The 20,648-nt window shown below is 40.9% G+C and overlaps 1 protein-coding gene across 1 annotated transcript in view; it reads right to left on the reverse strand.

Moving 5' to 3' along the window:
- Positions 1-8,362: 8,362 nt before the first annotated feature.
- syt10 (synaptotagmin X) overlaps positions 8,363-20,648 on the reverse strand; it is a 29,785-nt gene continuing 17,499 nt past the window's right edge. The window contains exons 6-9 of the mRNA XM_063218026.1: positions 14,723-14,843; positions 11,833-12,004; positions 10,269-10,425; positions 8,363-8,558 (exon numbers count right to left, since the gene is read on the reverse strand). Of these exons, the coding sequence (XP_063074096.1) occupies positions 8,487-8,558; positions 10,269-10,425; positions 11,833-12,004; positions 14,723-14,843 (522 nt within the window). The 3' untranslated portion in view covers positions 8,363-8,486. The remainder of the gene's footprint in view (positions 8,559-10,268; positions 10,426-11,832; positions 12,005-14,722; positions 14,844-20,648) is intronic.

Below are 20,648 nucleotides of genomic sequence, written 5' to 3' on the forward strand. Positions count from 1 at the left end.
GCTACCACCATCCGACCTGACTAGGACGTGGCACCCAGTCATGAGAGGTTCGAAGTTGGCAGGCTTATGCTGAGGGGCTTTCAGGGGCATTTGTTCAAAAAAGGTTGAGAACCACTGATCTAGTGAGAGCCTGCTCCTTCAGTATGTCATGGCAAGGAAAGCTGTCTTCAACTCACAACTCACTCACGCCCACAGGCGTACCCCAAGGATCAGTGCTGGGGACCCCTCTGTTTGCAATGTACACCTCCTCCCTGGGATGTGTCATTTGAACACATGGGTTCTCCTATCACTGTTACGCTGATGACACCCTGATGTAACCTGTCGTTCCAGCCAGAGATGACTCCATGGTTTCGGCACGCATCTCGGCCTGCCTCACCAATCTGTCGAAGTGGATGAAGGAACACCACCTATAGCTGAACCTGTCCATGACAGAGCTCCTAGTGATCCGAGCTAAAGAGTCCCTCTGTCATGACATCAACCTCAAGATGGGCTCTGCCACTGTGACCCCAAACAAAGTCAGCAGAAACCTTGGCGTCATGATTGATGACCAGCTGTCATTCTCCAACCACATCAATTCAGTTGCCTGGGCCGCCCGATTTCAGATTTTCTTTCTAACCCAATATGCTACGCAACAACTAGTTCAGGCCATGGTCATGTCCAGCATTGATTACTGCAACTCCCTCCTGCTCAGGTCTACCATCTTGTGTGTTAAAGCCACTGCAGATGGTCCAGAATGTGGCGGCATGTTTGGTATTTACTCAACCCAAAAGGACCCATGTTACTCCTCTATTCATCCAGTTGCACTGGCTACCGATAGCTGCCTGGATCAAGCACAAGGCATTGACCCTCACCTACAAAACTACGGCAGGAATGGCTCCAACTTATCTGAAGGCCATACTGTATTAAGGCCTTATGTTCATGGAAGAGAACTACGCTCCTTCAACACAAGCCGCCTGCTCGCTCTAAGCAATCCCAGTCAAGACTGTTCTCTGTCATTGTTCCTCAGTGGTGAAACGATCCCCCAGGGGCAGCAAAAGCACATCCCTTTCAACATTCAAGAAGCAACTACACTAATGCTTGAGCTGCCTCAGTCCCAGTACAGACTCTATGGCATGATGTGTATGTCTGTGTGTACTCTTCTTAAACGTATGCTAAAGTATTAAAAAGCATCTGCACTTGTTGTTCTGTATATTCTCTGTGCACTTCGTATCAGCTAGTGATGTTGGCTATGATTATGTCCTATAAGTCGCTCTGGTTAAAAAACGTCTGTCAAATGCAATGTAATGTTATGCTAAGTGTAATTTCATGGTGTGTAAAAGTAAACAGATGGGAAAGAATACGGAGATACGTACTGTATATCTTCAAAGCTACAAATGTACAAACAAGGCTTTCTCACATTCAGTAAGACAAGTTCATTTAATTAAAATACATAGGAAACACAACCATAAAATTATTTTTTTCATACTTCAAATTGTTACAAAATATTATCACAAACTGTACACTTCATGACAATATAATTGCAATTTGGTCTTTCAATATGCAGTGAGTTGGCACACCATGTCACTTTAGAAGCATGTTCAAGCATCAGTAAAGAAGGCTTTATATTTGCAACAGTTACAGCAGTGTTGTATATTATACAGCAGGGACAACTTTATTTAAAAAAAATAAATACTGGAAATTTCTTTTATGCTCTGAAAACTGACATTTATCTCTGAAAGAGAAGGCAAACTTGATTATTTTGAGTTATATCAACAACCTTAAACACTTTTTTTCAGACCAACAGAGGATCATGCTGGTGCCAATTCTCACACCTACTCTCAAACCAACTGACGTGTTCACACCAAAATTAGATACAGTGCCATGAGAAAGTTTGGGCCTTTTGGAAAATCATTACATTGGTTTATTTCTCGTTGAGCTTTTAAAGTAGCAACTTCCTTTTAACATAGGTTAAACCGTAGGGAAAGAGAAACATTTCAGCAGTGGAAGAATTTTCATAGGTGTTATAGAAAGAATTGTATGTGGATTTAAACAAAAATATGCGTGTGCATAAATATGGGCACCCCAACATCAGCAGGTTCATTCAGGTCACATGGTACAATAAAGAATGTGGTTCCCAGTATAACTGGCAATAATAGGGTTTTCAGGCCAGCCAGAATGGAGCTGGTGCCCACACCAGTTACGTTCGGCACTTAAGTGCTTACCTGCGAACAGCCCATGTTCATACCGGGCTCTGAACTTTTTCTGCATGTGACTATGTTACCCGGAAGAACCTGCTGACGGCCATGTTGTCGTCACGGTTTGCGAAGAAAAAACAAGTATTTTGCGGTTCGTATTGCGAACCAACTTTCCGGTTCGTGAACGCTAATATCTGTGGCGTGAACATGACGGCCGGTTCGTGATTAGGTGCGGGAACAGGCTCCAGCACGGTTCTCAGTCGGCCTGAACGCGCTATAATACTTGTCTGGGGTGCTTTTCTTGATAGCATCATTGCTAGCTGAGTTAGCAACTTACTTCGTTGCAATGCTATTGCCCATTCTCAACCTACTAAGTTGCAAACTAGTTAGCAACAGCACTTTCGAGAAACAGGATTCTGGATAGCCTGAAAACATCTTACAAATGATACTACTGTATATACAAGTACAGTTTGACATTTAAGCTTAGATGTTTCACCATAGATATTTGCGTATAAATGTACCCAAAGATCACAAAGCGGCATCACATGTCCACCACATAATGTATAGAAAGACAAAAAGATATTATTTCATTTTCAAGTATTTACACACATTGGCATAAATGGATTGTGTTGAATATACTATACAGACATAATTGTTTACTATACAAAATAGGCTATGTTTAGGACACAAATATCTTTCAGTTTCTGGAATACTTCATCTACAATGTGCATGCTACAAGAATAAATAGTTAATTTTGCTCTAATGATAGCTTTGAAGGAGAATGAAGCATTTTTTTCTGTGTGCAAATAAAAGGGTAACAGTACACAGCCTTTTGTGTAATTTCCACACTTCGAGTTATTCATTATTACTCACACTCATTTGGAACATAATTATTTATTTCACAAACTCAACCGTGGACCGTATGGCTTAACAAATGAGAAAGGTGTTTGGTAAACACTTTATTTGAAGGTTCAGATTAGCCACTAATATATGCTTGACTGTCTGTATTAGTGACTAAGGTAATTAGTCATTTGTTTGGTGTGTATTCACATTTTTTCTTCATGGCCAGTAAGGGCTTTGTTATTGATATAGTCATAGTAGGGCCATGATAGGCCCTTAACACGTCTTATAGGTCACTTACACAGACAGTAATTACACATAAGTGGCTAGCATGTGAACCCTATTCGAATGTGTTTTCAGATTTTTAGCTAATGTCAAGATCAGTCAACTGGCACATTATCATCATTAAATATGGAACTGTAAACAACAAAAATGTAAACATTTTTTCAGCTCAGGTAATTTTTTTTACACATAGCCTATAACACATTGTGGTAATGTTTTTAAAGATATTGCAATTCGGACATATCACATTTTAATTGATGGTCTGTTGTTAGCTAAAGCCTAAAGAAAGGTAAAATCTTGTTAATGACTATGACTCAAAAACTCTTATATGTGGAGATAACTACAGTATGTCATTAAGACTGGAATTTAATATATTGCAAATAGGGGGCGCTATACCGCTCATGCCTCTGTGACTAACCACAAAGATTCCATCAAACTCATTATGTTCACTGAAAGACAATAAATATTACTTCCTGTGTTCTCACGACAACAATGGAAGCTTTGTGCATTATACATTCCATCGAATTATGGAAGTAAAACACCATACCAAGCCAAGTCATTTGAGCAATAGTAGTTCTTCAATGGAAAGAAACATTTTGAGCTGGTAAGTATTCATGAAAAAGGTAACATTTTAGAATGGACAGCATGAATATTGGAAAGAAACTGCTAAAATATGACACAGTGCACCTATAAGAGCCTGCAAGCGGGTTAAATGCATGCCCCGTATCATCTGTTATGGTGAAAAATGAACCAAGTTTAGTGCAGGGCACGTTTTCTCTACTGTGAATTTTCATTTGCCTCAAACAGAAGAGACACATTTGGAAAATAGTCAAAATTCTCCTTTAATTGCAGTATTGTGGTTGTTTTCTTGGAACTAAATATTGCATTACTTTTATCTAAGAACTGAGAATGTCAAATTAAATAATTGAAATGATTCAATTGAGACTTGAGGTTGCTGGAGTTATACTTCACAAACCAATTCATTTGATCATGAATGAAAACTAGTGTTTTCCTCCAACAGTTGCATTACACTGTCAGAAAAGTTGGGGAATAATCTATACCCCAAGGGCATCTATATCTTCAGTAGGTGCTTTAACCCAGTATGACATGGCTCCTGTTCAGTTAGCTGTTACCAGAATAGCAATGACCAAGATGTAATATATAACTAAAGGCTCTGTGCACTGTCCTAGTGTTGTAGTACTAATGTAGTAACATTTTTCAGTGGCTATTACCGGGGGAATAGACCAGCCGCGATGTGATCTGTGCAGCAAGAGCGATACGAGCGATTGAAGCGACTAGAGTATGTCCGTTGAAAGCAACATTGTCATTGGCTTGTACTGAGCTGTATATAGTCATTGGCTGTGGAGGCTTTTCGCCGAATCGCGTCATAGCTCATTTGCATAACATTCCCAGGAGTTCAACTACAAACTGTCGCTCTCGTCGCGCGAATCGCCTCTAGTCTCCAGAATCGCTTTTGTCGCGCGACTCAATACAAAGTCAATTACTTCCGTTGCTCGCCTCGCTCATGTCGCGGCTGGTCTATTCGCCCGGTTACAGTGTTCCACTGGTGGAATGGATGTATTACCATTTTCATATGTCATATGCCTGATATACTGTAAGCTATTAATGGGTGAGAAAGATGGTTTGGCTTTTGTGTGAATGAAATCGCCTTGCTACATGTTCCGGCTACATTTTCACTCATTTTCACTGTGCGTTCAGTCTCTTTCATTTAATGTTAAGTAATGAGTATGGAATAGCCTAATATTTATTCGGCATTTACCACTTTTCATTACAGTCTCGCTGCTACAGGGAGAGAATGACATACCCTGAGTACATAACTTCAGAGGACTACTGTATAACAATTTAGTAATTTAAGGAAAAAATCCCAGCATTGTGCTTCTGTTTTTGTTGTTGGATGGTTAGATGGATTACCCGACATGATCTTGTTGTTACAATACATGATGTCATTTGATTTTGTCAGTTAACTACTGCCAGAAATATTACACTGACACAGTTATTTTCAAAAATGCCCAGTTAGTCATGTCTGTCAAAAAGACTTGAAGATATACAGCACCATGAGAAAGGTTGGGCGCCCTTTTGAAAAATCATTACATTGGGTTATTTCTCTTTGAGCTTTTAAAGTAGCAACTTCATGTTAACATATGTTAAACTGTAGGGAAAGATAAACATTTCAGCAGTGGAAGAATTTTCATAGGTGTTACAGAAACAATTTTATGTGGATTTAAACAAAAATATGCGCGCGCATAAATATGGGCACCCCAAAGAAGGTATACCATTAATATGAAGTGAGCTCACCTTTGCTGCACAAACTGGTTTTAATGACTTTGGAATCCCTTCAGTCACTAAGACAGCAGTGATTGGTCATTAAAATGTTATTTACCATGCATAATAGCAGACTAGGCTTGTCCTAATTTCTATAGTGGACAGTGGCAATATAGTGGGCTCTGAACAACTCTTTGCAAAATCTCATTGGAGGGGTGATGCATAAAAAGCCTTTCCTGTGTATCCATCAGAAATAAGTTGCTAAACTTATGCAGAAAGCTTATCTGGACAAGCTAAAAGCATTTTGGGAAATCATACTGTAGTCAGATGAGACTGAGCTAGAGTTATTTGACCTTAACAATGGACATGGCAAAAAATGCACACATAAATTCTATGATATCTGGCCTTAAGTATACCCTGCTATAAGTCTGCATGGTCGCATACACACTGTAAAACTTATTACAGTTCAGGGCCTCACTAATTCCTTTCAAATAGCAGATTTTTCAAAAGAATGTTCAAGTGTCAGTCACAAAATTAAGGCTGAGCTGAGTTTGGGCTTTCCAGCAGGACAGTGATTGCACTGCACTGATCAAAATTCAACAATGAGTTAATGCAAAAGAACAAGTACAATGTCTTGAAATGGTCATACCAATCTTGAGGTATCAACATTATTGAAAAAGAATGGATTTACTGTATTTGAACCAGTATGTCTAAAGAAGACAGATGAGTAACCTGACCGAATTAGAGAGGTTCTGAATAGAATAATTGGCCACTATTCAGTAGCACCAGGCAGTTGGAACTTGTCTTCTTGTATAGCAAGTATCCACAGGCCATTAGATCAGCAAAGGTGAGCTCTACTTCATATTAATGGTATACCTTCTTTGGGGTGCCCATATTTATGCACACGCCTATTTTTGTTTAAATCCACATAAAATTGTTTCTGTAACACCTATGAAAATTCTTCCACTGCTGAAATGTTTATCTTTCCCTACAGCTAAACATATGTTAAAATGAAGTTGCAACTTTAAAAGCTCAACGAGAAATAAACCGATGTAATGATTTTCCAAAAGGGCGCCCAAACTTTCTCATGGCACTGCACCATCATACAAGATAACTGTTCAGGAACAAGTAAACATTTTTTTAAATAATCATGTTCAAGGCCTGGGTTGTTTTTTTCCCCTTGTACTGTACTACAAAATTGAGTTAATTTGGTCATGAATAGTGGCTTCAAATGACATTCACGTTATTTCTTTCTGTTTGGAAGAAAAGGTTACATGCTACTAACAGTGCATGCTCCTTTTGTGTCTTATGCTGTTGCTAGCACTGAGCAATTATCCATCTAAAAGGTTAAGACCACCCCATGATCTCTGTAATGTGCCTCATTAGTATTGTCGTCGTCGCTGTGAGATATCGTGTTCCCAGACGAGAGCAATTGACAAAGTGCGGTGTGCTTCCAAGCTCGAAGCTTTGCCAGGACTTTTCTTTGGAGGGAGAAATCTGGACCTGATGGATCCATCTGTGTACTGCACTGCCTCCTGCTTCGTAGCATGGTTATACTGATCTGAGTCCTCAGTCAGCCATGTCATGTCAGTGGAATATGTGCTTGCACCGACAAAAAACGCTAATCATCATTCTGATGAAAAACACTTTAACATGCTGTCAAAGTGAATTGTTTTTCCATCAAAGATTTTGAAAACACATGTTCAATAAATATGCCGGCGTCTCCTAATGCAGCACTGCAAGACAATTTGGGGTACCGCTTTAATTGAAGAGACTCTACAGAAGGCTATCATGTTCCCAGCATAAGAATGACATGGTACATGTCAGGAACCTGAACCCAATATTGATTTTTGAGTTATTTTGGACTGTCAATTTGATGTAGTTTGGGTGTCAGTCCAAACTTGAATGACACATTATGACAATTCGCAAAAATAATCAATAAGTGTCCATGTCATGAAGAAAAGAATGGAGGACAGGATTCAAGCAGCTTGAAATCTCATGAAGCATTGTCATTCTCCAACTATTTTTCATTCCGTGCAAGTCACATTCATTCTTAAAAGATGAATGAATACAAAATGTGTATATTATTATCAAACGCATGGCCTGGTCTTAAATTATAATCGTCACATTTTGGAGCCTCTAAAACTTTAGAGAACCTCGCGGCACAGCCTACAAAAGTATACCTACAGTATAACTCCCACCTGTGAAAAATTGTTAGGTATGTCCTTTCCGAAATGTTTCCTAGAGTATTCCTCTTACTGTATGTAAATGTTATTTTGAAATCCATCACTTTTGCACACTCTTTGTCAAGAATTATTAGTTGACATGCAATTGGCTTCAATACTATGTCAACTGTACCAGTAAAAGAGTATTTCCAACCACATTGTGAAGTACAAGGCATATTGACTTTCTAATTGATTCATGGGATTGACCTTTCTGAGCCAGTTAGCTAGCATACATAGCTTACTATTAGCTAATGTGCATCTGTGTTCCTGTGATGATGGTACTCTTCCCTCATTAGCCTGTGGCCCACCCCGCTCTTGACCCACCAGTGACTCACTCGGAGTCAGTAATTGCGTCAAAGGGAAGTCAGTGAATGAAAAAGAGAGAGGGAGTGATGCACCTCGACAGAGAGTTGGCGGACCGTCTAAATAATGTCAATAGAATCTTACATGGCCATGAGTCATCGGCAACAGATTGTGAGGCGTGAGAGTTCCGGTAAAAAAAAAAAAGGTGACGGCTAGCTTGGTCCTTCGGCAAAGGATGGTAAGAGGGGGGGCTGCTCAGATCACCTTTGATGGTGACTCACAAGAAAGGGAAAAAAGTAGATTAATGACGTAAGGTCTAAGTGCTGAATACAAACCGACGTTGGGGTATGTGTATAGTCATTGATTATTGTGTGACGTCTTAGGGAGTCGCAGGAGGCTTAGGGGACGGACATGAGCCTTGGCTTTCAAAGCTCGTCGCTCTTCCCGGCCACTGTGAGGAGAAAAAGATCAGAAAGATGCCAAACATTAAAACAGCATGTTAAAGATTTGCTCATTTTGGAAAACAAAAGGAAATAAAATAGGGTCCATCCCATTACATGGAACTGGTTCTGTACTCCATGTTTTAATAGAGCCAGACACAATATAATTCCAAGCATTCATGTCTACTGATTAGATACGATCAGACATGTCTTTGCAATTCCTTGGAATATTTGGAAACGTTGGGGAGAGGGATATTCAGCATGCAATTTAAGCAAGCACAGTGATATTGTGGTGCACATCTTCAATGGGGACACAGTGTATCCATGCCAAATGAGAATTGGAATTTGACTTTGATCTCAAATAAGGGTAGCTTCTTTGGTATCAGTATTCCGCATTGTGTGTCAAGAGATAAACATGGCCACAAAAAGGGGGTTTTATGATCTAGTCTATATTTTCTCTCTTTATTGTGGTCGGTATGTTTGGCACCAACAAAATCTCTGCATGTTGGCATGCAGCACCACTAGGTATTGCCATTCAAATAGTCAGGGGATTTTCCAGTGCTCTCCGCTTGGCTTCAAAAACTGATTTATTGTTTTTTTTCCCTACCATGATGAAATCCACTTTGAATTAAAGTTGCTGCTTGCCATAAATGTAATTATCTCTCGGAACGCAATGGTGTACATTACAATCTTTGAAAAATAATGCACATATGCACATACACGGTGTACTGCATTTTAACCATAACAGCTGTGTTTTTTTGCCGTTGGCTGTTTAATCGGCACGGTAAAAAAAGTGTTAATTTGACACTTTGGGTGTCAATTTAACATCTTCTATGGCGTTATTTGCCCCAAAGGACTCTTAAAAAGTTGAATTAAGACTGCATTTTTGTGAATACACTGCATGACTGCATTCAACACAAAATATAGTCACTCATAAGTAGAAAGGAAAAAGAATCTGGTGCCACACGGATATCTATTTTCTGTTGTTTATTTTATCAGTGCAGTAAGACTAACGTTTTGACATGTGTCTTCATCAGAGTCCTAAGAGAAATGGGTTGCCAATGCCCAGATGAATTGGAGATCCACAGCAGGTGTGCGTAAGGGGTCATGGGTTTCACCTAAAGCGCAAACCAAGTCACCGGTAATACCACTTCAACAAAAGTAGGCTAATTATTTAACAATACTGTAATGTGTTCGTGAATCTATGAACTTAGATGAACTGAGAATGTCTGTGTTTATCTGAAGGGCAGTATCACTGTTACACTGTTACAGACTGTTACAGACATTTTACGAACATCGCCAACAATTTGGTGCAATATGTGCAATGCAGCATGGGAAAATATGCTATGTCCCTACACACTACAATGGACAGCAATGTAGCTCTACCGGTATACATTACCCGATTCTGAATCCCTATACTATGAAAACCAAATCTCTCACACCTCACACTATTTTCTTTCCACACTTTACCCCTGCCTATCCCCTGTCTCTCAGTAGGCCCCGAAATGCCGTCTCAGGTAAGCTATTTGCTTGAAAGCTTTAATAGGATTTGCTGTTGATTGCGTTCAGTGAGCTGTGACACTGTGAACCGGCTGCCTTGCCTCCAAGCCAAGCAGGGTGTCACACAAATCAATGGGATTCTTTGCAGCAGCTGAAGCACGGAGAGCAAGCGCTGGACAACCCTCTGCAATTTGATGGTGTTTTTTTTTACCTCCCCTTACTTTGAGGAAAAAGGAAGTCTCCGGTACCTCTCCCAAGGCATGCCAGTGTGTGATGGGCTTGCGTGGGTACGCTAGCATTTCGTTCCAGTGGTCTCGGCCCAGGCCCTCTGCTTCGGGCCCCGTGCGACACACCCCGATCACCTCGTTGTGGCCCACGCTGGGGGATGAAATGAGGCAGAAAAAAAACACACAAACCTCTGAGAACCACTCAGCTCGAAATAGCCGCTGGATTAAGGTTATGTATACCTGCATTTTTTTTTTTACTGTGTATTGTTGTTTGAGGTTTCTGGACACACCTCTGTGAACCACTCAGGGCCCTGTTTCCTGAAAGCAGCAGTTAGCAATTTACTAGGTCGACTATGGACTATTGCATTGCAACCAAGTAAGTTGCTAATTCAGCAATGATGCTGTTGAGAAACACACGCTAGTTTGAAATGTCTTTGAATGTCTTTGTCTTTGAAATGGTTTTAGCTGTTTGGGACACATTTCATGAATTCAGGTGCTTTGTTGAAACCCAACATTTTCTCACCTGATTTTATGAAATCATTGCGATAACATGTTAAACGTATTTTACAATGACATCCAAACTAAGTTCTCCATAGTACAATCATTAAGTCAAGTGCAGGTTTCTGTGTTATATCAATCAGCTAAGTTCAATATAATCACCCAACCACACATGTTGCAAGCATAAATGTTTTACCGTATATTGGCACTATTCTAGTCCTTGTAGGGACCCCTGAATCTGCTAAATGTAAAGGAAAAGGAGACAACTTCTTTGCTCTTTTCAAACTTGTGTTGTTTCAGCAATGCATGATGAAATAATTGTGCTTCATCACTTAGGCCTACTTCATAATCACAGCCAATTATGGGTCCTTTCAAAGTCATTTGCTTAAATGGTTAAGACGAACTGATGTTTGCACTGGAGTAATTAGGAACTTTCCCGTTACACACACACACACACACACACACACACACACACACACACACACACACAGACACACACACACACACACAATTCTGTGTCTACTCTAATTGAGTACCGCAGAGTGAAATGTGAAGATGAATAATTGTTGAAATGATAATTTGCCTGTTGTTAAGCATATGGCAATCATATTGCACAAAACAAGTTATAATGAGAGTGTCAGCAAAGTCTTTTTTCACATCACTGAACACATTTGGAGAATCTGCACCTCACCATGTCATCACCATTGGTGGTAAAAAAAACAAAAACAAATAAAAAACATCCATAGTGTCCACATGATGCAGACTACAATTACCATGTTACAGTTGGTCTTGCCAGGCTAACAGTCAGGGCCATACAAACATGCGAGCCATTTCCTTGTATTTGACTTTACTATTAACCCTTGACAGGATAATAGCTACAACACTTAAGGAGGGAGGGGGTCTACGGAGGTTATGATAGGGCCCCCACCACTGGTGGGAGGGATCTGGGCCCAGGGAAAGCAGCCCCAACCACCCAAACTTGGGGTTTTCATGCAATGCTTGCCAAATCTGATGCCTGACGCTTGTCAATATGTCTCGTTTCCCTGGGCAGGGAACTCACCGGTCGTAATCCATCACCATGATGGACAAGCTGACTTGCTCCACATTTTCGGGGGGGATGTCGAAGATGATGGCTTCGTTGTAGACCGGATTCAGGGTACTCTTCTTGGTGGTGGTCTTCCTCTTCTTCAGCCTTCGGCCGTCGCATAGGAGGGACACCTTCACGTAAGGGTCTGGAGACAAACCATAAAGTTACTTAGAAAAGTACGATGCCGGCCCTACCGTGGCTGATATGGTAGGGCACACGTTTACCACTCGGCTGACCTGGGTTCGATTCCCGGTCCGGGTCCTTTGACGGTCCTTCCCCATCTCACTCTCCCAGCTCGCTTCCTGTCTTTCCTTCACTATCCTGTCTCACAAAAACCAATAAAGGCTGAAAAGCCCCCAAAAATACTTTAAAAAAGGTAAGATGTCCTCTGCGCGCCTGTTCTTCACTATCGGGTGTGTCACAGGGTAGAACTGAGTTCAAAGTAGGAAGTAGGAAGCATCTCAGAGGTGAGTTTCTCAAAAGGGAAGTTGTTAGCCTGTTAGCAACTTCGGTAGTTGTCAATGGGAAAATGCATTGAAAGCAACGAAGTAGCTAAGGTAGTAAGCAACTTTGGTTTCGAGAAATTCACCCCAGATGTGGAGGATAGAGTTTTGCTTTTATTTAGAGCAGTGCCCAAAACCCAATTCAAGCTTCCACATCTGAAAGGCTCTCCTTTCTACATAACATTACTTACGCATTCAATCTGGTAAGACATGGCACCTGTTGTATATTTGTTGTCACCAGTATTATGGAAAGCTCTGGGTAATGTTGTAATAGTGTGGTACTACGGTAGTAAAATCTTTTCAATTGCTATTACAGCGGTCCACTGGCAGAACATACTTACTTAAAATACTTTTATTTAAAATGACTAGGGTTTTGACCATCACATATACGTAGGAGGGTCTAGAGACGAACCATAACATGTTTTACTTTCTTCGTAATATGTCAAGACATCACATATTTTTAACATGCGTTCATTTCTATTACTATTTTTCAACACCTGACTTCACTGAGTAACTGGTCTACAGTCACTGTACTACAGTACCTGCCTTACAATCAGCTGATTCTGAGCAGGTTGGATCAAATCTAAAGGTACACTGTGCAGGAAATGGTCAAAAAGGGTACTGCAACTATGCTACTCATTGAAACTGGACTGCCTATTGCCAANTTTGATTTTTACATGAAAGTTTACTGAGTAATAAACAAAATGTCCTAGTATGGTCCAAGTAGAGTCATTTGCAGCTAAAAATGGCTATTTTTGGAAATTCAAAATGGCGGACCATGGAGAAGATCCCCCTTTTCATGTAGGAAAAGTGCAATTTTTCAGTCAGAATGAATACTTAGAATTTGATGGTGGTGGTAGGTATTAGTGTTGCACCGATACCATTTTTTGGCCCGATACTTTTATACCATACCGATACCTGGCTGTGCAGTATCAGCCGATACCAATACCATACCGATACGGATACCACCCTATTTGAAATGTATATATATGAAGGGCTGCAGTGCATACTACTTGGATGTAAAATCCAGCAAAACTTTTTATACTTTTTAAATACCTCTATGAAATAACTAATTTCAAGGCTGTTTAAGTGTCATACAAGCACCTGTAAATGGTATCGGTGCCCTATTTCTTGGTACTCGCCGATACCGATACCACTATTTTAGTGCCGATCCACCGATCCACCGATACTGGTATCGGTATCGGTGCAACACTAGTAAGTATTCATGAAAAAGGTAACATTAGTGAATGGGCAGCATGAATTCTGGAAATAAACAACTAAAAATCTCACACAGTGTCCCTTTCAGGCAGTTTTAAGTAGATTTCAGTAACACAGTACAGTGGGATAACCACTGTAAAAACTATGCAATATCATGTAGTGGTATTATGTGTATTTTTGCACCATAAATTTACTTTAACTTTTATTTTGACACTTTTTTTCTATTCTTTGTTGCCTTTAGTTTATTGAATGAGTTTAAATTAGTTCATTCTCATTCAATAAGCCTTAATTGGAATGATACATTCGTCATATATTTTGTTGCTCTTCAAGGAATCATTCTTACTGTACCGGATGTGGACAAATAGCTAAGGAAAGAAAGAACACCCTCAGGGGTGAATAACAAGGAAGTGACTCACATCCATGATAGTGTGTGAGCAAGATACCAATATGAATGCCAAATATGTGGGGGGCTTAAGTCTTGCAGCACGTGTACAGCAAGTTATTGCCATCACCATCAGAAGAAATACAATGGGGGTGTAAAACGTTTCTGTGAGCTATGTGTGCAGTGAAACACACAGGAGCCTCTGGATACTCGTGGCAAAATGACATCACCACATGTCTTCTCCACAGGGTACTGAGGCTTCTTGCGGAAACAGCAGTAGAGCAATTGCCTCAGGTACATTGAAATGTACCTACTCATTTTCAAACTTTGCCACCGCCATTCTTTCACAGTAACAAATGCCGTGTTAATTCAACACGTAAGATTAGTGAGTCGATTTAACCTCCTATGGAGTGTATTTGATCCCAGAGTACTCTCTAAGTGTTGGATTAACACTGCATGCTTTACTGTGCTGGTGCTATGGAGATTAAGGCATCTTGCCAGGCCATTGAGCAAATGCACACTGCAATTACTGTATAACACTATTATTATAGTCAGGGCTGTTAGCTGATAGCTTTGGCTGGGCCCAGGACAAAGTCATTTGAAAGGGCTCCCCCCACCCCACCCTATACATTTCATACCATTAGATGTGAATCCATTTCTGGGTCCCTTCTCTTCTCATTACCCGGAACAAGTAACCCATTTGTCGCCCCCCTGTCTGCTTCCTTGATTATAGCGCTTGAGGAGATATATAAATACTCACCCGATGAGCCGGTGATGTCCATGGCTTTGAGGTTGCGGCACTTGATGACGGTGAGGGTCATTCTGCCGGCTGTGGGCAGGTAGCAGAGGGAGAACATGATCTCTCCCAAGTCGACACTCTCCTGCAAGCACATATTATATTACATGACTTAACATTTGGCAGACACTTTAATCTCTAGCGACTAGGGATGTAAATCGGAAGTATCGGCCGGCGATTTAATCGAATCGCATCGTATCGTGGGGCATTCTTAAGAATCGTAAAGAATCGAATCGCTGGCCCCTGTGCAATGCCCTAGCTCCATAACACAATAGTAGTGGAAAAGTAATTGGAAAAAATCGCATCGTACCGAATCGTATCGTATCGTGGGGAATTCTTAAATATCGAAAAAAATCGACTCCCTGATTTAAGAAATCCATACCGTATCGTATCGTCATGAAGGCTGTGATTTACACCCCTAATAGCGACTTGCAATCAAGGGCGTAATCATGGCATACAACACTTGCAGATACAAAGTGCACAGGAAATATACAGAACAAAAAAGTGCATATATGCAAAGTGGGGTTAGTGTTTTTATGATTAAATAGCCTACATTAGTGCAGGGTTAAGAAGAGTACACACATGCATGCACAAACACACACACACACGCACACACGCACACGCACACACACACACAAACACACACACACACACACACACGCACACACGCACACGCACACACACACACAAACACACTCCTTGCATTCTAGTTCTATCAATATTTAACATGGGTTAAATTGTATGGTCTTTCTGGAGAATATTCTAATAAGTAGGCTACGTATGTTTATGTAAGGTCACCATTGATCTCGTCTGGCTCTGTCTCTTGTTTCCCCTCTTCGCTTCATCCAATTCAGTGTCCTAGAGTGCCTGGCCTATAAAGTAAATGCTACTAGGACAGGAGAACTCTTCAGAGGGTGGTCAGCATAGCAGAGAAGATCACCAGCTGTCACCTGCCCTCTTAAGAGGAGTTGTTCTCCTGTCGCTGTCTCAAATCACATCATCAGAGACCCTGCCTGCCACCATGGACATAAACTGTTTGAGCTGCTGCCATGAGGTAGACGTTACATGGCTCTGCCCACATCAACAAATGCCCACAAACAGAGACTAAACACTAAATTCTGCACAGAAGACAGCACCTCACCAAAGACATCACTATTGTATGCATGTTTATGGTTTGTCTGTGTCTGTTGTTCTAGTTATTTATTGCATTTTTCATTTTTCAGTGTTTTAGGCCTATTGTTTTATATTATTTCATGTTGTTTCATGTTGTTTTCACGTAAGCACCTGGAGCATCTGTGCCTTACAAATTTCGTTGTACCACAATGACAATGAAGACATTCGCAAATTCATTCATTCATTCATCCATTCATTCATACTACTGAGACTACTAAGATACAGATTTTAAAGGACCAGTTCAGTCAATTTCAACATGCAGCTGTAATGCTCACACGACCCTGGACTTGTCAGTACCTGAGGTTTTTTTTTTTCCTTCTTCAGCCTTTTCCGAGATCTTGGTCATTGTAATGGGGGTAGCGCTTTGTTTACATTTCCAAAAAACATTTTTATTTATTCCCAAAAACATCCAAAAGTTTATACAATATCAGCAGACAACTAGCAAACAGCGCTACCTTTTGGGAAAATATTTGGAGTAGGCCTATGTTAATTTAAAAAAAAAATGTAAACAAACGCTGCCCCCATTAGAATAGCTCATATCTCGGAAAGGGCTTAGCCGAAAAATGTGACATCACCGGGTACTGACAAGTCAACAGCATATTGAAATTGACTGAACTGGTCCTTTAACTCTGATGACCAGTAGAGGCAGACGCTCTCCTGCAAACACATATATTGCCTCTGACAAGTTTGAAGTGAAAGCGGCTTATTGAGCAATCCTAAGAGGGCCAGTGGTACAGAAAACTACTGTACGCCTAATCTTAAACTGATGTAGGCCTACTTCAACTTTCTCCACTGTTGGTCAAGCCTTTTCCCCATGTGAGCTACCCTGTTGCTGATGATGATATTGTCAAAACAGTGAATTCATTATCAGGAAACCGCAGACTCATGTCCTTCTATTCATGATTTCAATGATTTTGTTAGTAGTCTGTGTACGTAGTTGTGATTGACAAGTACAATGTTTCACTTACACACACACACTTACTTATCGTATGTGTGTGTGTGTGTGTGTGTGTGTGTGTGTGTGTGTGTGTGTGTGTGTGTGTGTGTGTGTGTGTGTGTGTGTGTGTGTGTGTGTGTGTGTGTGTGTGTGTGTGTGTGTGTGTGTGACTTGAATTCAAGACTTGAAAAACATTAACCATGGATATGACTGCAATTTTTTCCTACACAATACTGTGAAAATGGACTGGTTTAATCATAACCATGATGTTGATAATGACTATTTTAAAAACATCCCAAATACTCCAGACATTGTAATGGTAAACACTTCAGATAATTCTGTGCTTATTATTGAGGTTGCGTGCTGTTTTGATTTTTACATGGACACCTGCTATTATTCCAAGCTACTGAAATACCAACAATTACAGGAACGCATCCTCCAGCTTGGATATCAATGCAAATGAATAGTCATATTTTTTGGTAACTTAGGCCACATACATAAGAATGTTGTCAGAGGGCTGCAGATTGTGGGACTGCAGAAAGGGGGCGCAACAACACTGACAAAATATTGCTCTGTTTCAGCTATAATAGGTAGCATGCAAATATGGAGACGAAGATGTTTTGTTTATCCTTGAATGATGTTTCATTTTTTGTAACAACGATGCTGGCATAAGTAAGTGTGTAAGTCTTTTAAAATCTGCCAGCCTGTCAATAGTCTATTCCAAAATATTTGGATGTTGTACCTTAATGCTTGTCTCTTGGGTCCAAATAAGCCTGCAACATATTACATTGTGAGGCAGTGAAAATGTTCAGCGCAAAGCTGACGATATTTCAGCCAGACTGCCCCCTGGATTTGTCATAATGCAAATTATACACAGCTGCCAGTGTATGTATTTGTAGAGTATGTGCTGTCTCTGCACGGAATATCGTTGAGGTTTTAAAGAACATCCCAAACCACCAGTGTTATTATCTAGGAAAGCACAAAAAATCCAACTTTACCAACTTTAACTCTCAGTGCTGATGATATTGACTTGTCGACTTTGGGAGTATTGTTAGGCACACAGAACTTCAGGGCCAGGTGCAAATAGGAATGCATTATCACAGCCTCCCATCACACCGTTTGATTGATGTTTCTGGCAGCGCTGAACACACACACAAAGCCCTGGTTGCTTCAGAGGCAAATGTTTGCTCATAATACTTGGGCTAATATTGACTGCAATCATGGACAGTGACACTGTTATATTTGGCTTTCCTGGATCAAATCATGAAGACTGATGTTACGAGGTGTATAATCAGTTATGTAACATTGTGCTAGTATCGTTATGCATGGAACTGACAACACTGGAATACATTAGTCTTTTGTTGGTGGGTTGTAAGTTTGGGAGCTCACACTTTTGACAATTATTCATGAATTCTCCCTCTTCAGTCGATGAGACTGATCAATACCCGACTTCAGGAGAACACTCCTGTTGCCAAAGCTAACCCGAAATAATACCCCACCTCCCCAGCACTCACTTCCCATTTACTAATTTATTCCTCATTCTCGTCTTCGCTACTCTTCCAGACCTTTCAATATGTGGGCGTTAAATCATTGGTGCTATGCCACAGTAACATTTTCCAATGTTATTCAAGACTCAGAGAGTTAAATTTTAACACTATTGTAGTCGATCCTACCCTCAATGCCTTGAATTAATGCTGCAAAATGTACTCTGTGCCATCCACCTGTGACTCATTAAACCCTGTAGCCATGTTCACAAGATCCAACCACCACACACCACCCTCCATCACCCATCCACCACCCCTCACCAACCATCCACCACCCCTCACCAACCATCCACCACCCCTCACCAACCATCCACCACCACACACCAACCATCCACCACCCCTCACCAACCATCCACCACCACACACCACCCATTCCCCCATCCCCCAAATAAGCCTGACCAGATGGGGCAAGCATCATTTTTCTTTCCCCTTTCTCAGGCAACACAGCTACACAGCAAAAAAAATAATGTGTTACACAAAACTGAACTCTTTAAGACACGGTAGAACAGGGGTGTTGAATTAACACTGCATCATTTTTACTGTGTATCTCGCCTACCGTACGGTAGCCCAGATGCATGCAAGAAATTGCTGCACAAGGTGAATAATCTGAGGCGACATGAGGCATGCAGTGCACACACACACACACACACTCACTCACTCACTCACTCACTCACTCACTCACTCACTCACTCACTCACTCACTCACTCACTCACTCACTCACTCACTCACTCACACACACACACACACACACACACACACACACACACACACACACACACACACACACACACACACACACACACACACACACACACACACACACACACACACACACGACAGCTCTTCTTGCTGCGTAAAAATAAACCCCCACGCATAAACACAGGGTTGCACAGAGGGCACAGCTGGACCTGGGTGACAGTGTAGCATGGCGTGGTGGTAGACTATAATCAACAAAAGCCATTAGACTTTATTTTGGGGAGAGTGTGATTAAGCAGTTCAAGAGTGAGAGCCAACCGCAGCTGGATATGAACATTTTTAAACACGTTTCGATGCTACGCAGTGGTTCACAGCTTCACATGTTTACCGAAAATCTCTTTAATTGCTGCATGTGAATACCAAAGACGAAGCAGCATACAGACAAAATACATACATACAAATTGCTTGAATTTGCTTTTCTGATTTTTTTTTCTAATTTTCTACACATCTAACTCCAGTGGCCAAATGCACCCGTAAAACTTCTCCATAGCTAATATTATGCATTCTCTGACTAGAATGTGTAATGATTGAAATAACAATAGAGATTGGCTTGACTTGGCTTGGCTTAGCTTTGCTGGGCTGTCTCAGTAGTTAGCCTCAATTTGATATAAAGCTCACGGGCAAGTGGGCGATTTTCCAGCAGCCGAGAGGCCTCAAGCAACAAAACCCACGACACACATCTGACACAATGACACAAGCACAAGATGAAAGGAATTGAATAAAAGACAACCCATCACATCAGCGACAGCTAGACAAAACAAGCAACGAGATAAGAGGACATAACAAAACAGTCTGACATTAAAATAAAAAAACAACTCTTTTTGCGTGTCACAAGTGTCAGTTAAATTCTCAAAAGTGACAGCATGTTCCAGACACTCATTGCAGACAAAGCGCAACAGACAGTTGTTAACAATTTCTGGGACTCCATGTTGAGTCATGCTAAAATACAGGACACGGTGCTACTGTATATGAAGAGGTATTTACAACGATTTTCAATAGGGTAACAAAATGGTGATGAATCATACCAAGTCCAGTCTTTTAAATGGACGTGACTTTACACTGAATTTCATGTATTCCTCCGCTAGTTCCTAAAGGGGCATGGCAGCTCATGGACATGCAGCTTAAAACGTTACATCAGAGATTCTTTAAGTAGGCCTATATAGAGATATGCCAGTGTAATAGGTTGCTATAGGCACCTAACATGAACAGGTTACGGTCTGCCTAAAGGAGCGTGTCATAATGCTCCTAGAATGAATAGAACAGCCCTTAGGTCTGCCTAGGTCTGCCTAAAGGGGGATTTCCCCCCTTCCCCCTTGCAATAATAGAACCCGGAAACAATGGGCCAATGGAACCTCTCTCTTATCTACTCTCTCTGGTTACATTTTGATTCCGAAAGAAACTCCGGTAACACTTTATTTTAGGGATACATCTATTAGCACTAATACATACAATGTCCCGGTATAAGTAACTTGTAAGGCA

The sequence above is a fragment of the Engraulis encrasicolus genome, chromosome 15 (assembly GCF_034702125.1).
Source record: "Engraulis encrasicolus isolate BLACKSEA-1 chromosome 15, IST_EnEncr_1.0, whole genome shotgun sequence".
Classification (NCBI taxonomy): domain Eukaryota; kingdom Metazoa; phylum Chordata; class Actinopteri; order Clupeiformes; family Engraulidae; genus Engraulis; species Engraulis encrasicolus.